General features: G+C 31.8%; 1 protein-coding gene across 4 annotated transcripts in view; it reads left to right on the forward strand.

Annotated features, from left to right (window-relative positions):
* Positions 1-10,735: 10,735 nt before the first annotated feature.
* Positions 10,736-27,450, forward strand: part of LOC109791554 (naringenin 8-dimethylallyltransferase 1, chloroplastic) — a 35,440-nt gene continuing 18,725 nt past the window's right edge. For all 4 annotated transcript variants that reach the window (XR_003803303.2, XM_020350859.3, XM_029269910.2 and 1 more), the window contains exons 1-4: positions 10,736-10,855; positions 12,216-12,499; positions 12,658-12,741; positions 12,842-12,916. Coding sequence is in view for 3 of the 4 variants with exons in the window: in XM_020350859.3 (XP_020206448.1) it covers positions 10,804-10,855; positions 12,216-12,499; positions 12,658-12,741; positions 12,842-12,916 (495 nt within the window). In the remaining variant the exon portion in view is untranslated. The remainder of the gene's footprint in view (positions 10,856-12,215; positions 12,500-12,657; positions 12,742-12,841; positions 12,917-27,450) is intronic.

Here is a 27,450-nt window from a genome sequence, read left to right on the forward strand (position 1 = left end):
TATTGTGATCGATTCTGTTTAAGAATTGCTATCTCAGATTTTAGGATCCTAATTTCCATTTATCTAGAGATACGGACCTGATAGTAACTATGGTGGTGTATGTATAAAAGGATAAAAAGGGGAATGAAATAGGAAACTCAATTTAATATATTAAAAGGAGACTGTTGAAGAGTATGTTGTGTAAACTCCTCTTATTACTGTATTGATTGATGCCTCAACTAAGTCAAATTTATAAGCTGGTGTTTGTATTAGAAGCTACTATGCTAAATAGTTTTTCAGGAAGATGACATGATCAAACCGCTAATGTTTTCTCAATTTACTTTGTCCAGTATATACGTCACTGCTTGTTGCTAATATTGTGTTTAATAAATTGAAATTTACAAATTTTCAGGGTGCAATCCTCCTCATTGGTTATTGTTACAGCAGTTCAGGTTCGTATTTTGTAACTAATCTCTTCACTTGAATTCTGGAATCCTCATAAAGAAAGAATCTTCAATCAAAGCAAAAAAGGATTTTGAATTTGTCACCCTCCAAATGTTGTTTCAAATACCAACCAGAGTGAACTTTTGACTTTGGATACGATCTTAAATGGCTAAATACTTTACAACTTCCCATGAGTTTTTAAAGTTTGAATCTAGACTTTTGTTCATTAAGAGAAGAATCCTATGGGCAGGGAACAGCCGAACAGCACAGTGGAGTACCCAAAATGAATATGGTCAATGTAACATTTTAACTGAAGAAAAATCAGGAATACAAATGTATGTATATGTATAGCAACTGTGGCCTCAGGCTATACCATTAAGAGTGATAAAATAACATGCTCATAAGCAGTAGCAGAGCTAGAGGCAGAAAATTCTAGAGTTTTTGTGGAGGCCGTACTTTAAAAGAAAAGATTTAAAGATTCTTGGTAAACTTTAGCATTTTGAGGTGGCTAAAGTCGCTCTGTTTTAACTATACACTGCCCATAAGAAAGGCACATAGTAGTCCAGTTTAGAAGAGTGAACAAAAATCCTCTTTGGAGCTTGGCTAATTTCTCTCTTTAATTTATATCCACCAGATTTGGTAAATTAGCCAGATTCATTCAGGAAACTGTGTTGATTCCTCTGTCACCTTGTAAAATGCAGTAAAGATCTTTAATGTAAGTTATTCTTCATGGTAAACCAAAAAACTACTAGTCATCAGCAGCTTGATCAATACATATTGTCCTAGCCTCATAGATCATAGTCAACCTATCATTGATCATTTAATCATTCTCAATTTGTCAACTTTATCCAGAAAATATTTATTTATGTAAAATACAAAGGAATGTGGCATACATCACTGCATAAACTATCAATGAAGACATTCTGTTTGTGAACTTGCACTTGTTATAAAATTCCATTGATACTGATATGGACTTTGATTTGTTTGGTCACATGGCAGGTGGAGCTAGCAATGATATCAAGGATGTAAGCAAACTTGAAGGTAAATAAAACTATCTTCTTTTTTTTTGTTATTTAAAAATGTTATGCCTAAAGAAGATTTCCCATGCAAGACAGTTTAAGAGAGTGTTTATATTAAACTTTGGTAAAAAATCAATAAAATGTTTTATTACCTTTAAATTTGGTTAATAGCTATGTGTGTCTTCTTTTATTTTTTAATTCATTGGTAAGTATCCCACTGGCATGCACATTTTGCTTTTTGAACACATGATTATCATTGTTGACAAACATGTATAGATGGGATTATGCATATTATTTTCCCTTCAAATCTTCAATTTATTAATAACTATGCAGGTTTATGGTGTGTTTGGTTTTGTAGAACATGTTCAATTATCAGTTCCTTAAATTTGTATTCATTTAAAATCTGTGTTGTGAAACTAATAATTTTTTCTACTCCTGCTTTTAAATCTGATTGACTATAATAGTTATATTGATTGTGCTTATATTATCTGTACAACTTTGAAAACAGAAAATGCAGAAACCAAATAGGGGCTTACTCACTACAAGAAAAAGTTAAATTTCTGACGGATAATTTCCCACGGACAAAAATCCGTCGGAAATTTCCCATGGATTTAGATCCGTCGGAAATTTTCGACGGAATTTTAACTGATGGAATTTTCGACGGATTTAAATCCGTCTAAAATTTCTGACAGAATTTCCGACAGATTTAAATCCGTCTGAAATTATTAAAATATAAGCCAATTATTTTTCAAATGCAAGCAATCCTGATCCCATCGATATACATAACTACTGTAACATCATGAAAATTTTTACTAATGTAATAATTAATTGTTATTATTATTTTTATATATGGAGATTAATTCTTATGATTATTTTAACCAATTAAATGGGTTTTATAAAGTATTTTAGATATTTTTAATGAATATGAATATTTTAATAATAATTATTTACGAAAAAATATTTTATATTTTAGTAGCCCAGAACGGGCCGTTCTGAAATTGGAACGGGCCGTTCCAAACTACTAGAATAGCATATAAATCTTGCATCGAAACGGGCCGTTCCAAGACATGTTTTTATGAGAAAAATTTGAAACTAGAACGGGCCGTTCCGGTTTAAGAACAGGCCGTTTCGGTACACGATTTTATAAGAAAATTTCGAATCCAGAACGGGCCGTTCTGAATGAAGAACGGGACGTTCCAGTTACATTTTTTACATAACATTAATAAGTCCAGAACGGGCCGTTCCGGTGGCATATTTTTTAGGTGACGAAGGAATCCAGAACGGGCCGTTCCGGATTTGGAACAGGCCGTTCTGGCCGCGGCCTGGTGCCTATAAATAGAGCGTTTTGCACTCTTTAAAATTCATTTCCTCATTTTCTAATCTTTTCCCTCCTTTCTCTCTGAAGACGAAGGGGAACCTAGAGGGGGCGACCATCAAGATTCGACTCCTGCTTATCGAGGTAAGGGGGAGTGAGAAATCTTGCTGGGTGTGGGAATATATGCTGGGTAGTGGGATTGGCCCCCAATCCTGTGTTTGCTGTATTTTTTTTTGTATGCTCATGTATGAGGGGTTTCTCCCAATCGTATCTGTTTTACTTATTATTTTTCTTATATGCAATTAATTGTATGATTTAGAGTGCTCTATGGGTTCCTATGGGAAACCCTATGAGAAATAGGCAAAATATAAATATTTTCTGTTTTGATTTCTGATTGCTCTATTGTATTCCTTGTTAAATGTAATGTGTAACTATGTGATTAATTTTGAGAATAAATATGTTTTGATATGATTTAGAGTGCTCTATGGGTTCCTGCGGGAAACCCTATAAGAAATAGGAAAAATATAAATATTTTCTGTTTTGATTTCTGATTGCTCTGTTATATTTCTTGGTTGATGAGATGTAAAAATATGTATTTAATTTTATAAATAAACGAGTTTTGATATAAATTAAAGTGCTCTGTGAAGGCTTGGTGAATTAGTTAGACATACAAAATGTAGTTGTCTAATTTGTATATCTCAAAAATATTTTCTATTAGAAAAATATTCCGTTTGTTATCATTGACATTTTGAAGGCTTGAGAGATTTAAGATCATCTTTTAACTTAATAAAACTTAATTAACATATATCATTCATTGGATGTAAGTTTTGACACATGAATTAATTATAGTAGATTTAATTAATGAATGGATCAAAGAGATGTTAAATAAGCTAATTAAATATATATATATATATATATATATATATATATATATATATATATATATAGTTAATCACTTATACACTGCTAGTATAAAGTATTTTTATACTGACAACTAATCATATATATCTTTTAATAGTAACATGTTAGTTGCTTACTTAATGAAATAATAATAAAATAAGCAATTTTAAAAGATATGATTGGTTGTCAATGTAAAAAACTATACATTGGCAGTGTATGAATGATTAACTCATATATATATATATATTAATATAAATAAGTATATATTTCATCTTATTATTTTTTTCAATTAATTAATGTCTATTTCATTATAAAAGATAATTTTTTATAGTAATTTATATATTGATAGTTAAAAGTAAAAATAAAAAATAATTATATATTTTATACATCAATACATATTTATCAATTTAGGTATTTAAGAAGTTTAGTTCATTTTTTAAATTGTTTTGCAATAGTTCCCGAACATATTGAATTTTTTTAAGTTATTGAAAGATTTTGAATTTTTATTAATAACAGTTGTTTTCCACGAATAATTTATCTGTAAAATCTATCTAAAATTTTAAAGTTTTCGACGGAATAATTCCATTAATAAAATATCCGTTGAAAATTTGGATTATTACTTCAGTCAAAATTCCGTTGATAAAGTCTCGTAGTTTTCGGAATTTCTGACGAGGGCATAAAGGAAGTGACATTAATTTGTACTTGAATGTTATTTTAATTTTCAATTCAATAATAGTGGCTACTATTATTAATGGAATCATTCAGAAATAATAGGTAGCCTAAAATAATAGATGTGCTAGTAGTTTATGGATATTACGTATTCACAAATAATAACTTTTAAATTACGTATTAATGGCTGCAAAAGAGTCTTTAATAAAAATTTATTTAAATGTGTATTATATTAATTTTGGTTTAAATATAATTTTTGTTTCTATAATTTATCATTTTTTTACTTTTGATTCTTGTAATATTTTTTTATTGTTGTTTAATCTTAACATTTTATAACGTTTTATGTAACATCCAAGTTTTCATACTTTTTATGGAGGGTAATTTAGTAATTTTTATAAAATTTATTATGGATAATTTAGTAGTCCAGAACGGGTCGTTCCAGACTACTAAAAAGACATTTTTGTATCCCAGAATGGGTCATTCTCAACTAGAACGAGTCGTTTCAAACTACTAAAAAATATAACCCTAGTTGGGAACGGACCGTTTTGTTTTAAGTACGGGTCGTTCCAAACATGGTCGTTCTGAGTTAAAACTCATCTCCGGAACGGACCGTTCTGGTTTTAGAACGGGCAGTTCCAGATGTCTGGATTGCTATAGAAATATAAAAATATATATAATAATTATATTATCAATAATAATAATTATATTATATTTAATTAATCTTTATTTATATATATACTTACTTTTATAATTAACAATCTACTTATTTTTATTTAAAATTAATATTATGATACACTTTAAATTATTTATTACAATCATTTGATTCCTCCTCCTCTTCTCCTCTCTCTCTCTCTCTATATATATATATATATATATTTAAAGTTTTATTAATGATCTTTTTTAATATATGATTGCCAATTTTTGTCAAAAATTCTTACATTTTCGACAAATATAAATTTGTTAGAAATATTTCATCAGTAATATAACTCACGTGTTATTGGTGTGCATATTTATATATATGATTTATTTTATAACTTTTATTTATTAAACTAATTTAACATTAATTATATTCTACCACTTTTTAATCAATTGAGAGGATGAGAATGAATTAATAAAATTAAAAAATATATTTTAATTAAAAGTATCTTTTTTGGTGAATGCTTAATTTAAAAGTATTTTTTATGAATAATTAAATGAATACTACATTTAAAATTTTATGATGGTCATTGTTAGGTTAACACAATAATTGTTTTTAAAAAACATCTAACTTTTTGATCGATTTAAGATTTGTTTGATAAGTTAATATTAATCCTTATATAAACCAATTATTTTTAAGTTGATGGAACTAACACATTTATATCAACTGTTGGCTACTCTCCCAATGTACACGATGTAGACGGCTTTTCTCCCCCACAAAATTTGTGATGATATAGACAAAGAGTGTCGTTCTTTTCTATGGGGCCACAAGGGAGAACAACATCGTATCCATGTTGTGGCATGGCCCTTAATTTGCAAACCGAAAGCAGAAGGAGGCCTGGGGCTGCGGGATTTCCGAAATGTTAACAAAGCACTTATGATGAAGAATGGGTGGTCTCTATGTACTGATCAAAATATGCTTTGGGTTCAAGTTATTCGCGGGAAATATAAATGTGGACCAGCGAATATACCTATGGTCGTTAAAAGGCCAAACAGCTCAAACTTCTGGAGCGGGATTTGTGATGCATGGGATGATATCCAGAGAAGCATGGCTTGGAATATAGATGATGGAACAATGGTATCATTTTGGAAAGATTCTTGGCTCCCTTCACGTACCAAACTGGTGGATAAAGCTGCATAGCTTTTTCCAATTTATCCACCAGACGAACTCAATAAGTCTGTTGCACATTATGTTACTCTTGAAGGACAGTGGGATATGGATCAAATCAGAGGCTTGCTTCCTATCTTAGTGTGGAACAAATTGTTAGCGTATGCTCCGCCTTCTCTGGTTCCCGATGAAGATATATTGGTTTGGGGTGTAGTATCAAATGGTCGGTTCTCCTTAAAGTCGGCCTTCCACTCTCTCCGGGCTGCTACGAGTCCTGTTCCTCTCTTCCAGGTTATCTGGAAGTAGAAGGGGCCAGAACAACTTCGATGCTTTCTTTGGAGGGTGGCACATTCAAGTTTATGTACAAATGAATGGCGAGCGCATAAATGTCTCACTCTAAATGGAAATTGTCCTGTGTGCAACAATCATAGTGAAACCATTATGCACATATTACGTGATTGTAATGAGTCAAAAGAAATATGGCGTGCAGTGGGTACGGAAGGCTTTCTCAACGAGTTTTTTAATCTTCCACTAGTGACTTGGCTTCAGGAAAATTTAACCCATGTAGATCCCTGATGGTGTCTTATGTTAGTGATTGTGATGGATTCTTTATGGCGAGCACGAAATTCTATTGTTTTCCAACAAGGAAATTTTCACAGAACTCGACTAGTGGGTGAGATTAAAGGAAGGGTTGATGAAATGACAAAAGTTTTTCTAAAAGAGGTTGTATATGTGATAGAAGGCAAAGTGCTCTTGTTTCGGTTGGTTGGAAGTTTCCTCCAGAAGGCATATTGAAGCTGAATTGTGATGGTGCAGTTAATGTAAACTCTATAGCAGCTTGCGGAGGAGTGTTACAGGATAGTTCGGGTAATTTTGTTTTTGCCTTCGTAGGTATGTTGGGGACATGTTCTGTGGTCCAAGCTGAGTTATGGGCAATTTTTCATGGATTGCAGATCATTAATGAGAAAGGAATTTTTGACCCGATTATAATTGAATCGGACTCCGCTCTAGCAGTGAAGTTCCTCAATGAAGGTTGTTCAAGAGAAAATCCATGTTATTCTCTGGTCAATCTCATAGTTAATATGACAGGCGATAATCTAGCTGTGGATTGCAACCATATTTTTTGTGAGGCCAATCAGGTAGCAGATTGTTTAGCTAAGAGGGGTATAGATATTTTGGATGGGATTCAAATTTTTAGCTCACCCCCCCCTTGGGTGATGGCTCCTTTATTTGCTGATTCTTCTAATGTAATTTTCCCTCGTGGATTTTAGTTTAGTTTGGCTGTTTTTTAGCCCTGTATTTAATCCAAAAAAAATTCACTGAACTAGATGTTTAAGTCTAATTTTTAAAACAATAATTGAAATAAAATAAGATTTACAAATTAAAAAGAAGTTTTTTTTACCATAACAAAATTGAAAAGCACAATAAATTGTGTGTTTTCATATTATCTAATAAAATAAAATATTAAGTATGATAAAAGAGAAATAAATTTCTCAAGAGAAAAATAAATAAATTTGATAAATAAATTATTATTCAAATTAGTCCAAATTTTTTAAAAGATTCAATTAATTTTTTTTATATTTAAATGTCTTTTATAGCATTATGTTTCTTATTTTTTAATTCATTATGATATGTTGTCTATCTTAAATTATATAATATGTATTATTTTAAAAAATTAAATAATTTTATTGGAAGAGTCATGATTTTTATTTCTTATTACTAATTTTTTATTATTATAAAAAATAATATTATATATTTTTATATTTGCTTTCTTTTTAAAAAATATATTCTTAAATTTTTTTTAAAAATTTACATTTAGCGACCGATTTTTATTTGGTCACTACCATTATTATAAATAATAATTTTGTTTTGTTTTTAGCGACCAAAATTTTATCGTAGCTAATTTAGCCACCGAAACCAATTCGGTCACAAATTTACATACAATTCAGTTGTTATTCGGTCGCTAAAGGATATGTAATTTACAAAATGAATAGAGACGAAATTAGCGACCCAAAATTACTACTGAAAATATTCGGTTGCTAAATAAAATTGCAACCAATTATGTCACTATTAGCGACAAAAAAAATCGATTGCTAAATTCGGTTGCTAAATTGACTTTTTTTTTTGTAGTGAAACTATGAGGAGTTATGTTGTGTGGTTTATATGTTGATGTTGATAGTATAGTTGCATTTTGCTTTTATACTTGATGTTATTTTCAGTAAGTTTACCCTTGCATGTTTCCTTATGGTTGGACTAGATGATCATACTTGATATGAGAGCAAACAAGGAAAGGTTGGAGGAAGAGTTCTTTTGAGACCCATGCTTGTGGATGACAATGTTTTTTCAGCTACCCTTGGTGTAATGCTTATTTTCACTAGTGGAAAACAAGGCTTTTACGTCACCTCTTTCTCATCGGACTTAACAAAACCCGACGTAAAAAAGATGCGGTGACATTTTTGTTATTTTTGCGAATTTTTTACGTCGGACCTGACAGGGACTGACATAAAATGTAAAATCTATGTCAGACACAATATACAATCGACATAGATTTTAAATTTTACGTCGGACCCTACCAGGTCCGACGTAAAAAAAGTAGCGAAAGCAAATAAAAAGAGTGCATGGGAGGCACACGCACGCACGCACTCACTCGGATCTCATCACTTTTCTAGATTCTTCTCTGTATAAACCTTCTCCCTCTCCTTTGTTGCTAAATCATTTTTTCTATCTTCTGCAGAGTGGGGTGAATTCTTCGTTACTCGTTCGCACATTGTTGCAGCTCAAGTATGAATCGCTAACACCTTTTTGCTTCACATTGCTATTGTGGCTATTTGTTCTATTCAGTCTTTATGTTGTTCTATTTGTTTGTGTTGTTGGCCTTTTCTTCTAGGTTATTCTATCAAACAGAACGACCCGTTCTCCAAGCAGAACGGCCTATTCTGCTTGTACTCGTTATGTTTTTTTTTTGTTTACAACTTTTTTACGTTGGATCTTAGCAATGTCCAACGTAAATTTACGTTAGATTTCACAACCGACGTAAATTTACGTCTCCCGCTTTAACGTTGGACTTTTTTCTGACGTAAAAAGCTTAAAATAACTGACATAAATTACCTCTTTTGTACTAGTATTTGTAGTGTTGCTTGATCGACAACCTAGGTTTATACTTTCAAAACAAGATTATTGTATGTGTGTGTACAAGAAGGGATTCACTTACTCTAAGAATAAATCTACTTAGACTTATATTCTACTTAATAACTTATGTTTTACATTAAATTTTAACAATCGAACCATTAAATTAAAAAAATTTAATGCATAGATTGAGTCTGCAAATTATTTTAAAAAAATTGAAAACTATTTGGTACTCTATTTCATCAATTCAAGTTGATGGATAATCATAAAAATATTTTATATATTGATCTTAATTAATGAAACAAAGTATCAAATAGTTTTCAATTTTTTAAAATTTGCAACTTAATCTATACATTATGAACTTTTAATGTAATAGTTAGATTTTTAAAATTTGATAAAAAGAAAATAAGTTATTGAGTGAGATAAGTCTAAATAGATTTAGACTAAAAGTTATTGAGTAGAGTAAAATAATGTAGCGATTTATCAAGTCATTACACATTTATTTGAATTAATGAAATAGATTACATTATGAATTAATTAGTTACATATCACTGTTGGTATGACTTTTTACATATTTATTATAAAAATCAACGACTTATGATAAATGATAGTTTGTAATCAAATGGTAATTATATCATTTATTTTCTCTTTAAGATGTTAAATTGAAGGTATTAATGAAATTTTAATGAGAAACACATGGATTTCGTATTAATTTGATTTTGACTTTTAGTTCACAGATTCATCTTTACTTGAATAAAGTAAGGGTTGTTGGCTTGTTGTGGCAAATTTTTTACTACAAAAAATGGATACATACAATCATCGAAGAATTACTTTAATTTATAATATATGAAAATACATAATTGATGTAAAACAAGGGATTATAGCCGGTATATATATCTTATGTATAAAAATAAGCTAGTATGAAGTAATTTTTTTTCCGCTAATTTTGCCATAAAACGATTCAAACTATTCAGAGCTCAGACTATTGACGATTTTATTTATATAAAAAAAAAAAAAAGATTTCAAAGTATAGATTACGGATAAAATCGAAAGTAGTCATAGACAAAAAAAAAATGATGATATCTTAGTAATTAATTAGCTAGTAGAACTAAAATTATATATTAAATTAACCTACATTTATTTGTGTTTGAATGTTCTTTATGTTTTCAATTACGTATTAAAGATTACCGTTGCGTATTAAATAAATTAAATAGAAGGAATCAATGTGGTTTTCGTGACTATTATTATATATAAAATAAACTACATTTATTTGTGTTTGAATGTCCTTTATGCTTTTAATTACGTATTAAAGATTGCCGTTACGTATTAAACAAATTAAATAGAAGGATTCAATGTGGTTTTTGTGGCTATTATTATATGTGTATAGCAATTATTAATTAGAATATGATGACTTTTGAATTCAGATATTTAAAAGTTTCACGTGGCAGAGTTTCTTTATTTATATATATATATATATATATATATATATATATATATATTGGTGAAACTGAGTGACACACAAGTTCGGTGAAAAGTTAGCGTGGATAATGGCTTCTATGCTTCTTGGCTCTTTCTCTTTGGCTTCTTCCCTTACCGCTGGTAAGCCTTCCAAATTCCTCCATTTTATTTCAGCAATATTACTGCAAATTTATGTTGTTTATGCATTTTTCTAAAAAAAGAAATTGATGTGAAAAATGCTATATTATTTTACAGTTTCATAGTGTTCATGCTGATAATTTTATTATTGAGAAACCTTGTGATGGGTTAAGGGGCATAAATGGGTGTATTTAAGGGAAGGGTGTGAGGGTGTAAGCGGGTTTGAATAGACGAGTTTGTGCAATATTATTTTGAAATCTAACTTAATCTAATTTAATTGTGAATGAATTAGATTGTGTTCGTCAATCATATTTATATATTTAAATCTATTTTATTCGAATAAAAATTTAAATATTTTAAAATAGATGCAAATTATTTAATAACTTGTTGTAAATAAAATGTTATCAACATATAAAGTAAATAATGATACAAGCTAAATTATAAAATAAATTTTGATGGAAACTAGTAAAGAAGATGCTTGTTGTTTCTCCTCTTCTAGTAACCTTTGAAGCTCCCAATCTTTTTCATGGATTCAAGACTCAAATTCATACCAAAGAAGGTGGTGAATAGAAGAGAATAGATGTGTCACTCCAAACCTTGAAGATGAGTAAGTGAGAGTTCTAACAATAAGAAGGAATTCTTAATGAAAGAACTTTAGGAGAAGTTTCTCCTTCTAGAGAACTAAGACTTTTGTAGAGAGAATTCTAAAATAAAATATGATCTCAATAAGAAAAAGTGTGAATACAAGAAGGAAAAAAGAATTTATAGGCCTATGAGTCTTGGAGTGAAATCTAACTTAACCTAGGTGACATGTAATTTAAATATAATTAATTTTTCTTATAAAAATTTTTTTTGAATACATTTTATATAGAAATTGATCAAAATTATAAATGATAAACTAATTAATAATTTATTATTTCCATGTGAGCGTGAATAATAAAACTCATCACTAAGATGAACAAAGCCCTTAAAAAATTAAAATAGAACTCATCTATTATCAAATATTTTTACTAGATTTTCCTGTATATGTTTTTTTTTAATAAATCATTATTTTCATTCTACTAGTATTACTCTCTTTTTTAAACGGTCTTTAAAATTATGAAATTATATAAGGAATTTGCGAAATGTTGAAGATCTATCATTCAATCTAAGTGTAACTTGGAAAAATTCAGAAACTAATTTGAAGAGTGTTTTTTTTAGTATTTAGATATTATTTAATATAAACTTTTATAATTTTAAGAATATTTAAGTGTTTTTTTTTCTTTTATAAGTTTAGGAACCATTTAAGAGAGAATAATGCGAGAATGGAAAACGAAAGAAAAGTATCCTCACAGCCACTAACATTCCACATTTGATATTTTAGGTTCTTACGTAACAAAAGCTTCATGGTATAAAACCAAGAAAATCCAGAATGAATATCTCATCATAAGGCATCAGCAACAACATAACTTGAAGCATCATTATAGATGCATAGAGGCAGCATCCACAAGTAAAGAACGTGGTAGAAGTTATTCTGTGACTGCAGCCTCTGGAGAATCATTTGAATATGAACATCAAGATCCTAGACCAAAAAGCCTTCTGGTCTCTACAAAAGATTCCTTAAATACTTTTTTCAGGTTTACAAGGCCAGTGGGAATGATTGCCACAGTTAAGTCAAACCTTTTTCTTTTCTAGCATCAATTTTCAAAATAGTATTAATCGATATATTTTGTATGAACCTCTATCTCTGGTTTTAGTAGAACAAAATATGTAATATTTTTTTAATCTTTTAAAAATATTTACTTAAATTGTTTGTGTTTGTACAGGCAATAAACATAATTTCTGGGTCTCTCCTTGCAGTGGAGAATTTATCTGATATTTCTCCCACATTTTTTATTGGCTTGTTGAAGGTGGGGTCTCAAATTTGTTGGTGGTTTAAAAATGTCCCAATGGTAGATATTTGCCTCATTTACTTAACTTTATTAACAACTGTGAGTCATTCTATCTCAGGCTATGGCAGTTATCTTGCCCATGCACATATACAATGTAGGCCTGAATACTTTAACCGACTTTGAAATAGATAAGGTATGAAACTTTTTTAACAAAAATGAATATTATGCTAAGTAATATGTGGTTATTTTTTTTTTTTTTGACTTTTGGGTGTAAGTACTCAATTTAACCAAATTTGAGTTTTGAAAATAAAATTTGCTATAATTTTTATATTTAAATTAGTTCAAACTTAGAATTGTGCTAATTCAACTCTTTTTTGCATAGTATTTTGAAGCCTGTACTTTTATAAATTGATACAAATAATTTAGAAGCTATTTTTATTCAAATTAATACATGATGACAAAACATGATAATATATATCTTTATGTGGGCAAGAATGAAGTTATTCGACATAGTCCAATTTTTCCTTGCCCTTGTTTCTTTCAACACCATCTTCAGAAACGCTTTTGGCAACAAATGATGGGAGTTCTTGAGAGAGGTTATCAAACTCTTGAAGAGGTATGATGAGCTCGGACTAGTGGGAGGTTTCCATCTATACTTGCTCTAGATGACTGGAGTAGAAATAGGATAAATCTTTCTCATCAACAACTTGGACTTTTATAATTGTCTTTGTCGTCTAGCATGGAGTTTTTCAACAACTAGCCCCTAATAATTATTAGAGGGAAGAAGTAAAGAGAGATTGAGCGAGTGATGAAGAATGCAACTGATTGTTATTAGAGTATCAAATTATACATCAGCAAAATCTATGAATCTGTCATATAACAAAATGACAGTTATACAAAAACTGAAATTGAACTCTTCTATTATTTTGGGCCTCTAAGTACAATGAACATAGCCCAATATATGCTGCTAAATTACTAACCAACACAACCCCCTAATTCAGCAATTGCTTTTACGTTTAAGTCTTTCCTAAGTTCTACAAACCTTCGAGTATTCAAAGGTTTTGTCATGATATCTTCCAGTTGTTCCTTAGTTCCACAATGCTCCAGCTTTAGCTTATTCTTTCTCACTTTTTCTCTGATAAAATGGAACCTTATTTCAACATGCTTGCTTCTGCCATGATGGATTGGATTTTTTGCTAAGTTGATGGCTGATTTGTTATCAATCTTCAATGTCATAGCTTTTTCAGGTCTGGCCAGTATTTGTTTCACCAAGCTTTCAAGCCAAAGAGCTTGACAAGCTTTGTATGTAGCATATATGTATTCTGCTTCACAAGAGGAGAGTGCCACTACATGTTGCAATTTTGAGCTCCATGAGATTGGTGACTTACCCATCAAGAACACATAACCTGATGTACTTCTGCATCCATCCTTATCACCAGCCCAATCTGAATCTGAATAACCAACTAACTCCCCTCCATTTTGATGTTTAGCATTTGGTAACAGAATACCATAATCTATTGTTCCTCTTATATACCTCATAATTCTTCTAGCAACTGCAAAGTGAGATGCTTTGGGCTTCTCCATAAACCTACTCAACAGACCAACACCAAAGTAAATATCTGGTCTACTGCAGAAAAATACCTCAAACAACCAACCATCTGTTTGTAAAGTGTAGTATTCACAGGCTTTCCATCTTCATCTTTGTCTAGCTTCAAAATTTGCTTCAACTAGTGTAGTTGTTGCGTTACACTCACTTATTCTAAATTTCTTTAACACTTCTTTAGCATAGTTACTTTGGTGAACTAGAATTCCTTTTTTGCTTTCAGTAAACTCCATGCCAAGAAAATATGATAGCTTTCCTAGATCAGTCATTTCAAATTGATCCTTCATCATTATTTTGAATTTCTCAATCATTGTAATACTATTGCTAGTCACCAAAAAGGTCATCCACATACAAGCACACTATTAAAACTTCACCATCCTCAATCTTTGAGTAAATTCCATACTCTACTTCACACTTGGAAAAACCACATGCTGCATAAGAAAGCCATCAATTTTGTTGTTCCAGGCTCTTGGAGCCTGTTTCAGGCCATACAAAGCCTTCTTTAATCTAAGTACCTTGTGTTTTTCTCCAGCAACTATGAATCCTGGTGGCTGTGCAACATACACTTCCTCCTCTAATTCACCATTCAGAAAGGCAGATTTGACATCCATTTGGTGCATTTCCCATCCTTTATAGCTTGTAAGATCTACAACAGTTCTCATTGTCTCCATTCTAGCCACAAGAGCATAAATTTCCTTGTAATCCAAGCCTTTTCTCTAAAGAAACCCCTTTGCCACGAGTCTGGCTTTATACCTTGCAACTGTTCCATCTAGCTTCAACTTAGTTTTATACACCCATTTTACATCTATTGGCTTTTGATTCCTTGGTAGATCGGTAGGTTCCCAAGTTTGATTTTTTTGAATTGCAAGCAATTCTTCTTTCATTGCCTCAAACCACTTAAGGTCTCCAATTGCATCTTCAAAGCACACTGGTTCTGGTTCTATCTCAACATATAAGGCCAAATGGACAAGACCATTTTCATCCTCTATTTCTCCAATAAGTTCTCCTCCTACTGTAACTGCATTATCAGCATTTATCTCATAATCACTAAGCCTTGCAGGTGCTTTTACTGTTCTTGTTGGTCTGTTTTGTGACACCCTCCTACCCCATAATAGATAAGTAACAACAATAAGAATAATTCAATAAATATAACATCAAGAAGGGTCCACATATTTTAATAAAAACTCATAGGTTCACAAGTCTTGAAATAAATAGAAATAATAATAATAATAATAATAAAGTTTTACTCTTAAAATAAAATTATCAAGGTCTCTAAAGAAAAATGAAAGGGATCCAGAATTTACAAATATAAGGTGAATATAAAACTCCTAAAAATAAGTCTCCTCAAACGACAAATAACAATTCATAACTAAAACATCCTAAATTCATGCCCCAATGTCACATCCTATCAGAGCAGAACCCTTTCCCTTTAGAACTCAACACTATGAGTGCCTTCATCTTCACCTAAAAGAAAACCACATAAAAACAGGACGGTGAGAGATAGATAACATCATATATGAACATAGAGCTACCCAATTCCCACCCCACACCGTGCACCAAAATATCATCATTAACTATAAACAACAAATACATCTCATATAATTACCAAACATCATTTTTTTTCAATCATACAAGCTTTCATACACATGCTCACTATATGCTCATACACATCTCCTTTCCTAAGAGTCTCAACTTGGCACTCCGCACAATGGGCGTACCTCGTCAATTCCCTTAGTTGTTGCCAATGCGGGCATACCGTTCTCACACCCTCCCAGGGCCGGTATGTTGCACGGTTAAACACCCAGCGGCCCGTGCAAAGGCAATCCACCCACCGTTAAACCCTCTGTGGCCAGTGAGCTGCGCAGTTAAACACCCAACGGCCCACGCATGGAATGCCTCCCGTCATGGTCCCCCCTGTCTCAACCCCTCTCTGGGCCCAGGGTCCAATGCAATATAGCCACGTCTGGCTTCTCAAGCACCACATGTAACTCATAAGTCTCATGCAACTCATGCATCCCACGTAACTCATAATTAATGCATCTCCATTATATAACATCATCACATGTCAATAACAATCCATGCAATATCATCCTCACATGCTAGGTACCTATCATTAAGTTATCAACATCATAGACCACAAATTTCACATAATTCTTCACACACATCACAATATCTATGACATTCAGTTAATAATTTAACCATAACTCGAGATATACATATCCTTTCTAAGTGATCCCAACTCCATTAGAATCCTAACATCAATATCTACAACTTTCATGAAGAACACAAATCCTAATAAAGTCGTTTAGGTTACCATTCAGGGCTCACAAAAATTGATGTTGTGGTTCGCACACAGATTGGAAGGCTCAAATTGCAACTCACATAACTTGATCAAATATTAATATTTTTACACAATTCTTGTGTCTAAATGGTAGCCCCAGATGTCTAGTTTCTAACAAAACAAACGGCACTCGGTTTGGATAACTACACAGAAAGATATCACAAAATTACAAACGTATGTCGGGGTCCCGACGCCCGACGCCCAAAACTGGCGCTGAGCGCCCAAATCTCTGCCCAGACTCCCCTCTGTGAAATTAAACCTGCGTTTTACGAGTTTCAACAAGGTTTTTACCAATTTTCACTACTTCTACACCCCGTTGGTTCAGTTTAACTCCATTTATATTCTTCATACGTTCCAAATCAATCCATACACATCTCAAGCCTCAAAAATTGGTTTCCATTGGTTTTACAAAAAAAAATCTAAACCCTTCTTAACACATAAAATTCAAGTCATCAAATTTAAGGATAAAGAATTAACAAGAAAGCCCTAATGGAATTCAAAGACAATTCAAGAAATAAGTTCTTCCAAATGAATTAAGAATTTAGAACATCGATTGCACAGATAATCGTTCAGAATTTTAAATAGAGTTCCTAGAGGGACTTAGGGATTGCCCTCACTACCCGAACACCCCTATATTCACATATGAAGAAACCCATCTCCCCCGTACCTGGATGAGCAGAAGATGAATGGTCTTGGTGTGATCTAAGATCGTTCCTGAGTACTCTTCCTTAGAGCTCTTTGTTTCTCCTCTTTTTTTCCCTAACCCTTCAGAACGCAAATGAGGCAGATAGGGTTAACACCACCTGACTCCTTTCTTAAAATTAATCCATTGGACTGGGTCAACCCAACCCATTTTCCTTCTCTTCTAACCCATTTCTAATTTTCCTCAAAATAATTAAATAAAATAAATACATGTATATTATAAAATATTTTTTTTTCTATAATAATAATATATTTCTGACCCTAAATATAATAATATAATTTCAATAACAAAATATCATATAAAATCAACCTTATCTTAAAACATATAAATATTTATTTAAAAATGCTAATAAAAATACTTATTTAATATGTACAAAATAATTGTCCAAAATAATAATTATTTAAAACGTACAAAATAATATTCCTCTATAATTATTAAAATAATTATGACCAAATACCATCTAATAATAATAATAATAATAATAATAATAATAACCTTTTTGAAAATTGGGATGTTACATGTTTCTTCCAACTGCAGCTACTTGCAGATTGTTCTCATTACAAGGTACTGTTTTTGGCATCAACTCATTGTTATCTTCTGAATCATCCCAAGAGAGGTCCAATATGTTGTTCATATTTCTTTCTAAAGAGTTCCAATTCCAACTGGCCTTCTCATCAACTATTATATCTCTGCTGATGGTAATCTTCTTTGTGATGGGATCATACAATTTATAGGCTCCTGTTGGATGATATACAACCAGAATTAATTTCATGCTCCTTTCATCAAGTTTCCTTCTTCTTTCATCAGGAATGTGTCTCCAACAAATTGAACCAAACACCTTTAAATGCTTTGCACTAGGCTTTTTCTTTGACCAAACCTCTTCTAGTGTCTTCTCCTTAATTCTCTTAGTTGGACAAAGATTCAAAATATAAGCTGCAGTGGCAACAGCTTCTCCCCAGAAAGAGTGTGGCAAACCTTTGCTTTTCATCATACTTCTAGCCATGTTAAGAATTGTTCCATTTCTTCTTTCAGCAACTCCATTGTGTTGTGGTGTATATGGGGGTACAATCTCATGTATAATACCTTTTTTCTTGCAGAAAGATGCAAATTCACCATTGTTATACTCACCACCACCATCTGATCTCAATATTTTTATGACTTTGCCACTTTGTTTCTCAACTAATTTCTTAATCTCAACAAATCAGTTAAAGGCTTCAGATTTCCTGCCAAGCAAAAATAACCAAATTCTTTTACTAAAATCATCAATGAATGTAATGAAGTACCTATGGCCTCCAAGTGAGGACACTTCAAATGGTCCACAAACATTTGTGTAGATCACTTCCAATACATCTTTGCTCCTGGTCTGTAGATGCACTTTGAATGGATTTCTTGCTTGTTTTCCAAGCATACAATTTCACAGGTAACATCACTCTTCTCAATGTGAGGCAATCCTATCACCATCTCCTTCTCTGCTAGTTGGCTCAAGCTTCCAAAATTTAGGTGACCAAATCTCAAGTGCCATAACCAGTTAACATCGAAAACTGTAACTGCAAAACACATGTGCTTTGACATTGAGATATCAACTCTAAAGGTTTTGTTGTTGCTTAGCGGAGCCCTCAAAATTGGTGTTCCTTTGTTATCAAGAATTCTGAACATTTGTTCTTTCCATTTCCAATCAAGTAAGTAACCTTTCTGCAAGAGTTGAACAATGCTCAATAGATTGTGCTTCATGGAAGGGACATATAGAACATAAGAAATTATTGTTGCTTTTTCATCTCTTCTTCTAATAAGAATTTTTCCTTTTCCTTCACTTTTCACTATGGAGTTATCTGCAAATTTCATCTTAGTTTTGATCTTTTCATTCAATTCAATAAACCAACTCTTCTAAAAAGACATGATTGGAATAGCCTGTATCCAAATACCAAGACTCTCTATATATCTTCTCTAGTTCTACCGTAGTCACCATTAATAAAACTTCATCTTTAAAGTCCTCTTTTTGTGCTACATTGGCTTCTTCTTCTCTATTACTTGAATTACCTTTACTCCAACAATCAGCTAATAATGACCATATTTGTTGCAATTGTAGCACTGCATATAGCTTTTATCAGAAACAGAACTTGAGCTAGATCTACCACCTCTCCATTGTGAATTGTTTCCTCTTCTTCCACCTCTCCATTGTGAATTGTTGCCTCTTCTTCCACCTCTCCACTGTGAATTACTTCCTCTACCACCTTTCCATTGTGAGGTGTTCTCATGTTGTCCTCCTCTTCCTGAGTTTTCTGATCCATGACCTCTATTATTGCCTCCTCGAATACCTCTTCCACGACCTCTCTTGTTGAATTTCCCTCTATCACCATCATTCTTCTTACATTGCTTAGCTAATAAAGCTTGTTCTAAGTTGGATTTATCACCATCTCTTTCACGCAATCGTTGTTCATGAGCCTCCAACGACCCCTGCAATTCTTCCAATTTCAATAAATCCAGATTCTTGGATTCTTCGATCGCAACAGAAATCATATCGAATCTTGTATTAAGAGTCCTTAAAACTTTCTCGACCACCGCGCATTCTTCTAATTCTTCGCCACACGATTTCATCAAATTGGTGAGGGAAAGAAATCGTGAGAAGTATTCTTGAATGGTTTCTTGAGTTCCCATCTGTAACAACTCGTACTAACGACATAAAGTTTGAAGTCGCACTGTCTTCAACCTCTCTACTCCGACATAACTCTGCGCCAAAATGTCCCAAGCTTCTTTTGCTGTTTTTGCTAATGAAATCTTTTCAAAGTTGCTGTCGTCAACGCACTGATGAATGTAGAATAGGGCTTTGCAATCCCGTTTCTTTGCATCACACTACAAGAAAATTACATATTAGCGAGAGAATATTCCCTCGCTATTTCTTCTCTGATTTCTCGCTAATCAGATTTGCGACGGAATAGTGATGGAATTGCGAGAGACCATTCCCTCGCTAAATACAGGTAGCTAATTAGCGAGGGATTTAATCCCTCGCTGATCTGTAGCAAAATTCGTCGCCAATCCCTTGCTAAGTTCCTCGCTAATTATATTAAGTATGCTAACTATATCGCTCGCTAATTTGCGATCAAGCTTCCTCGCTATTCCCTCGCTAAGGTGTCGCAAAATATCCCTCTCTAATTTGTAGCTAATCCCTCGCTAATTTTCCCTCGCTAAGGCTTCGCAATTCCCTCGCTGAATATTCCTCGCAAACCCTTCTCTATTCCCTCGCTACCTTTCGCTAGCAATTGTTTCGCTATTCCCTCGCAATATTTCCCTAGCAATTGTCTAGCTATTCCCTCGCAATATTTCCTTCGCAATTATCTCGCTATTCCCTCGCAATACTTCACTAGCAATTTTCTCGCTATTCTCTCGCAATATTTCCCTAGCAATTGTCTCGCTATTCCTTCGCTATATTTCCCTAGCTATTTACTCTTTTTCCCCTCGCTATTTCCTAGCAAATCCCTTACTGTTATGTTTTGATTATCATCGCTAATCCCTTGCTATTTTGTCGCAATTTTATTTTTAATATTCATATATTCGTCTTTACCTGCATTTTTATACTATAACTATCATAATTGTTTAGTTGTGATATCAAGATTGTAGTACCTGTATTTTACATATCAAATATATTGTGTCATCAACTTGCATCAAATAAAATAAAAATACTAAAGGCTACCAAAACAATTCTACACAAAACAACTTTTCCTTTGATTTCTACCCATTAGACAACAATTGGGAAGATTTCTCTAACATTTATATATTAGCCTAGTTATCATTATTTTCACTGCGATATCACAACTAACCAAAACAAGGATTAGAAAGATTCTCAAGCTGCCAGTCTCATTACACGTATTCTAATTAATCCAGCTCATTAACAGATTCAACCTCCTCCTCCAGTAGTTCAAATTCATCGATCTCTCTAAAGTAGGCGTTCTGTTTTTCAATATAATCTTGCAGCTGTGCATCCTTGGACACGTCTTGTTCATTAGACACAGCACGTCGCTTCTGAAAACTCAGCAGATATGATCAAACACTTGACCAGAACATCCATTAATTAAGAACCATATAGAGTTAATTTTTCATATATAAAAACTAATCCAATGAGTAATGACAAACACAACAGAATCAATTATTCCATAGAAATCTGCAGAACCATCATAAACAGAGTAAACATTAACCAATCTACGGAAAATACTTATGGCAAGTTTCAACACACACAAATTAAGAAGAGTTGAAAGTTTTGCATGGAACCGTTGTAGTCATATTATTTACCTTCCTGCAACGGACTGTTAACAGACTAGCCTTAGGTAGGTCCAAACCTTCAAGCTCAACTCCATCACTTTTATCTCTGTTTGGAACGAAAGAAACATAGACGCCAACCGAGTAATTCATCGGTGGAATTTTATGGAAAATAGAAGAAAAGTAATAATTAAACTTTGCTCCCTTAATCATTGTAGTATTGAACTTAGTATGACTAAAAAACGGAGGGATAATTAATGTTACCGAATAGTAGAGAACTTTGGATTCGTCATTGTTTCTTTAATTTTCCTTTTCTTTTCATTGAGAGTATGAATTCGGTTACAGAATGCGGAAATTGGCTCAGAAACATGAAGGCCAAGTGTACCTGAATTCAAAGCATGGAATTCGAAAAGTAAGAAAGAGTTATGGTTAATATAGCAATGTGGAATTTAGGAAAAATTCATAGTTAACATGTGATTGAATAAAAAAGAGAGTACCGCGTGTGGTGTTGAATGTGGAAGAGGAAGAAGACGACGATGGAAGGGGGTTGGGTTTGAAGGGTTAGAATTGGTCGGGTTAGAATTGGTGAGATCCGAAAGAGGGTTTCGCCTTCGCTCCAAAGCTTTTGCATTCTTCATTTCAGTGTCATGCATTCTGTTATATTCCATGGCGGGAAATTTCAGTTAGAAAACCACCATCGCCTCATGCCGTCTGCGTGACTTAATTTCAGTTAGATAAGGCTATGATGTAAATTACATAAATTTTAGCTATATAACTTTTTGTAAAAAAAAAAAAAAATCTATGATGTCAAAAAAATGCTAAAATTTTAATATAATATATACGTACGATTTTATTGTGACATTGACATATATAAGATTCAGTGATGAATAAGAATAAGATATAGTACGTACTAATTTATATTCGGTGATGTATCATGAAAACCTTGTTTTTTGTAGAGATAATCATATAGTATAAAAAAACTAAAATAAACCTACAAAATATATATATATATATATATATATATATATATATATATATATATATATATATATATATATATATATATATATATATTTAACTAATATTGGTTCTCCTAATCAATGGTGTCTTCTAATCAAGAGTATTAAATGTGTGCAAGAAATTTATTCTTAAACGAGAAATTTGGAGTAAGTAATTGATAGAGTTTAATTTATAGGATTGATAGTATAAAAATATATATTATCAATTAATTAAGAATTAACAATTTAGTACATTTAATTTAATGTAATTAATTTTTAAGCACACTCTTATGTTAAAATATACAATTTAGTACATTTAATTTAATGTAATTAATTTTTAAGCACACTCTTATGTTAAAATATACAATTTAGTACATTTAATTTAATGTAATTAATGTAAATTTCGCTCTCTTTCTATAAGTAACATAAGTATTACATTATTCATTCTTCATATGTTAAAATGTCAAATAAATTTTATTTTTATCCCTTACATATATAACACAATTCACTATTATATCATAAAACACTAATTCATGTAGATATTATAAAATATTTTTATATAAATTATATCTTAATACTCATATATTACATTTAATATATGTAATTAATATAATAAAAATATTATTTTATTTAAATATTTATAATTAACAAAATACATTAACTACATCTATTAACTACTGTTTTAATACTCATATATTATCTTTAATATATGTAATTAATATTATATAATGAAAATTTTATTTTATTTAAAAAATAATTTTAATATAGTCAACTTTGCGAGGGAAAGGAGAGAAATAATTTCCCTCACTAAATAAACTTTTAATATCTCCACTTTTGTGAAGGATTGGCGAGAGAACATTTTCCTCGCTAAAGTAACTTTTACTATTTTAATTATAGTGACAGATTAGCGACCAAATTATTCCCTCACTAAAATAACTTTTATATTCTTCTCTTTTGCGAGAGATTAGCGAAGGAAACTCAACCTTGCCAAAACAAATTCAATATTCTAGACATTTTGCGAAGCATTAGCGAGAGATCTTGTTTCTCGCTAACTATTTGTGAGCAATTAGCGACCAAATTTATGTTTCTCGCAATTTAGCTACGACTTAGCTAGAGAATATTTTTTTATCGCTAATTTGTCGCTATTTAGCGAGGGAATAGAGAGACAAATTTTCCCACGCTGAAATCCCTCGCTAATTAACAATTTTCTTGTAGTGTCACGAAACATGGCTTGTTGTGCATTGGTGGGAATCTCCGGTAGCTCGTCGTAGCTGCTCAGAACGATATCCAAGACTTCTTGAAACCCAAAGATTGCCTTCATCTTCACACACCATCGATCATAATTTTTCAAGTTTTTGCTATTTAACATTGGCATATTTCCCAGCAATGTGCCTACATTACCATTCGCCATTGTTATGCTTCCCTGATCTTGAAGCTCCTGATACCACTATTTGAGGGAAGGAGTAAAGAGAGATTGATCGAGAGATGAAGAATGCAACTGATTGTTATTATTCAAAGAGAAAAATAGAGTATCAAATTATACATCAACAAAATCTATTAATCTGTCATATAACAAAATGACAGTTATACAAAAATTGAAATTAAACTCTTCTATTATTTTGGGCCTCTAAGTACAATGAACATAGCCCAATATATGCTACTGAATTACTAACCAACAATAATAAGTTTCATCATTTTCTTTGAAGGAGTAGATGACGGTGAAATAGAAAAATTACCTTCATAGCAGCTGGGAAAGGTTGTTTCTTGATCACTCTCTAAAGCTTCATATTGTTGAACCAATTAGAGAGAATCAAATGCGAAAGATTGAAAGGTTGATCTGTTACAAGTTGAAAATGATCAAGTTAATGCTTGATCCACAAAAGTTGGGGCTAACAAGACAAAGTTGTGTTGTATTCAGCTTCACATGTTGAGATAACTATTGCCCTTTGCCTTTTGCTCCACAAAACTGACCAATGAAGTGATAACCTCTACTAGTGATTTTTTAATCAATCTGGTCTCCGACATAATCAACATCACAATATTTCACTAAATGTTAATCTTCTTTTTTTTAAAGAAAAAACCATGATTAGTAGTGCCTTTTAAATATTTGATTATGTGTGTAACTGAAGTTAAGTGTACTTCCATTGGGTTACATTGAAATTTGGCACCCAAGCTGACATTAGATATATGGTCTGGATGAAGTGAGATATAAGATTGATATTATCATTCCTCTAAAGGTTATTTGATTCACTTTTTTTTAATGCTTCATCCATGCCAAACATTGATGTTGCATGCAAGTGTGTGCTCATGGGTTTGGCATCATCCATCTTGAACTTTTCCAAAAGTTCTTTTATGGTGTACTTCATCTAGTGTATGTAGATTCCTTTTTTGTCTTGTTTGATTTACAATCCAAGGAAGAACTTGAGTTCTCCCATCTTAACTTAAATTCATCCTACATTAACTTAGAAAACTCCTTGTAGAGCGTTTCGTTAGTAGCATCGATTATTATATCATTCATATAGATTTGAACAATGATAAAGTGTGACTTCATGTTTTTGCAAAACAACATAGTATATGCCTTTGTTCTTGAAAACCAAATTTCTAAAAGAAATGAAATTAAATTCTCATACTAAGCATAAAGTGCTTGTTTGAGTTCGTAAATAGCCTTGTTTAATGTAGAATCATGAGAGCAAAGTTTTCATTTTCAAAATTAGGAGATTGTTCCACATAAATTTTATCACTAATTATGCCATTCCGAAACACACTCTTAACATCTATTTGATAAAACTGTATTTTACTAAAGGTAGAAAATGACAATAATATTCAAAGGGCCTTTAGTCAAGCAACAAGAGCAGAGGTTTTAGTAAAGTCTAAACCTTATTGTTGTAAGAACCCTTAGATTATGAGTCTAACCTTATTTATCACAACTTTACCAGCTTCATTCAGCTTATTCCTGAAGACCCATTTAGTTTCTATTATTGACTTGTCTTGTTGAAGAGGAACAAGTTTCCAAATATCATTTTTCTAAAACTAATCTATCTCTTCTTGTTTGGCTTTGATTCATCCTTCACCTTGGAGTACTTCATCTATAGTCTTTGGTTCCATATCAGAGATTAGGGTTGTGTTATCTTTTTTCTTGAGAAGTTGGGAGAATTTCGTTCTCCTCACAAAATCTTTGAAAACTTTCATTTTCAAATTCACCCATATGATCATTTTAGATAGAAGGAATGCATACACCTTTTTTTTTGTTTTAATCCCTTTTGCAAAATATATAGAAGAATTTAAAAGACTTAACCTTGTGGGTGAGAAATTGAACTCATGTCTATCTAGTATAGTCGTCCACAACCCATAGCCTTTACCACTGAGGGATGCAATTTTGGTTGGACCAAACAAGTCAATGTGTAGAAGTTCTAAAGGCCTAGAAGTGAAAATAACATTCTTTGAATCAAAGGATGATCTAAATTGTTTCCCATTCTAGCAAGATTCACAAAGCTCACTAGAGTTGTAAGTAAGATTTGGAAGTCCTCTGATGAGGTTATGCTTCATAAGCTTTGAGATTAATCTCAAGGTAGCATGTCTAAGCTTTTTTGCCACGTCCAATGGTTTTCGATTAAAATAAAACATTAAACATTTTGACTTGTTAGTTTGTTTAGCTTAATTTTGTAAAAATTATTCTATATATTTGCAAGAAAAAAAATTGAGTCAAATAATTGTTATTGATTATACATTTATCTTTATTAAAGAACACATCAAATCCATTATCCAACAGTTGACTTATGCTATGTAGATTGTTTTTTAATTCATCAAGATAAAGCATGATATCAACAGTGAGGGAAGACGATATACCTATCTTATGATCTTGCCTTTTTGATTCCCTCCAAAAGTGACTTGACCATCACCATTGGATCTATGACTTTGGAAGATATACCTTTCTCTTGTCATGTGACACAAGCATTCATTGTCTAGGTATCATGACTAGAGTCCTTTTCTTACTATCAAAGAGATTTGCAATATGAATTATTTTCTCTTTAGGTACCCAAGTAAACTTTGGTCCTTTATCCATATTTTCAATACATCAGACAAACTAGGATAAAATGATGTTAAGGGAATCCATTTTCTTCTTAAGTTTATCAATTTTTTCTAGAGTGTAGATTTTTCAAGAGATGTTTCAAAATATTTGCATTTTCCTAAAAGCTTTTCATTCTCCTTTTTATTAGTTCATGATCTCTTGATAAAGTTGTAAAATGTTTCTTATGATCTTTACAAGCACTTGAAATCTTAAAGAAATCAACAAGCTATTGATTATGACACGAGGATTTCATCATTCAATTAGTTTCTATTCTTGTTAGTTAGTTTGTTAGGTCCCTATATATATGTGTGTGATTCTTTGTTACTAACAAAGGAAGTTGGAACGAGAACATGAAAGCTAGACTAGCAGACACAACTGTTGTGATTGTGTTTGGTAATCGTCTAGTGTAATTATCACATAATATGAAATCAATATACCATTTATTTTCTTCATCTTTTTATATTCTTCCTTGATTTTGTGTCATTTTCTTTACTTAATCTTTCACAACACAAGCAATTCATGAAAGCTTCTTGCATAGCTAAACATTCATACATGTTTACCTTTCAATCTTATCTGACTCTTCGCTAGAGCAAGTAGGTTCATCTACATTGGCCCTGAGATATAGTTTGACTTCTTCATTTGTTTTCTCTTCAAATAATGAGAGATCAAGATCTTCCCTTGTAGCCATCAAGCCCTTATTCTACTTTTTCTTGAAGAAAGCATATTTTTTCTTACTATTTTTTTCTCATAATCAAGATATTG

The sequence above is a fragment of the Cajanus cajan genome, chromosome 1 (genome assembly GCF_000230855.2).
Source record: "Cajanus cajan strain Asha chromosome 1, NIPB_CcT2T_4, whole genome shotgun sequence".
NCBI lineage: Eukaryota > Viridiplantae > Streptophyta > Magnoliopsida > Fabales > Fabaceae > Cajanus > Cajanus cajan.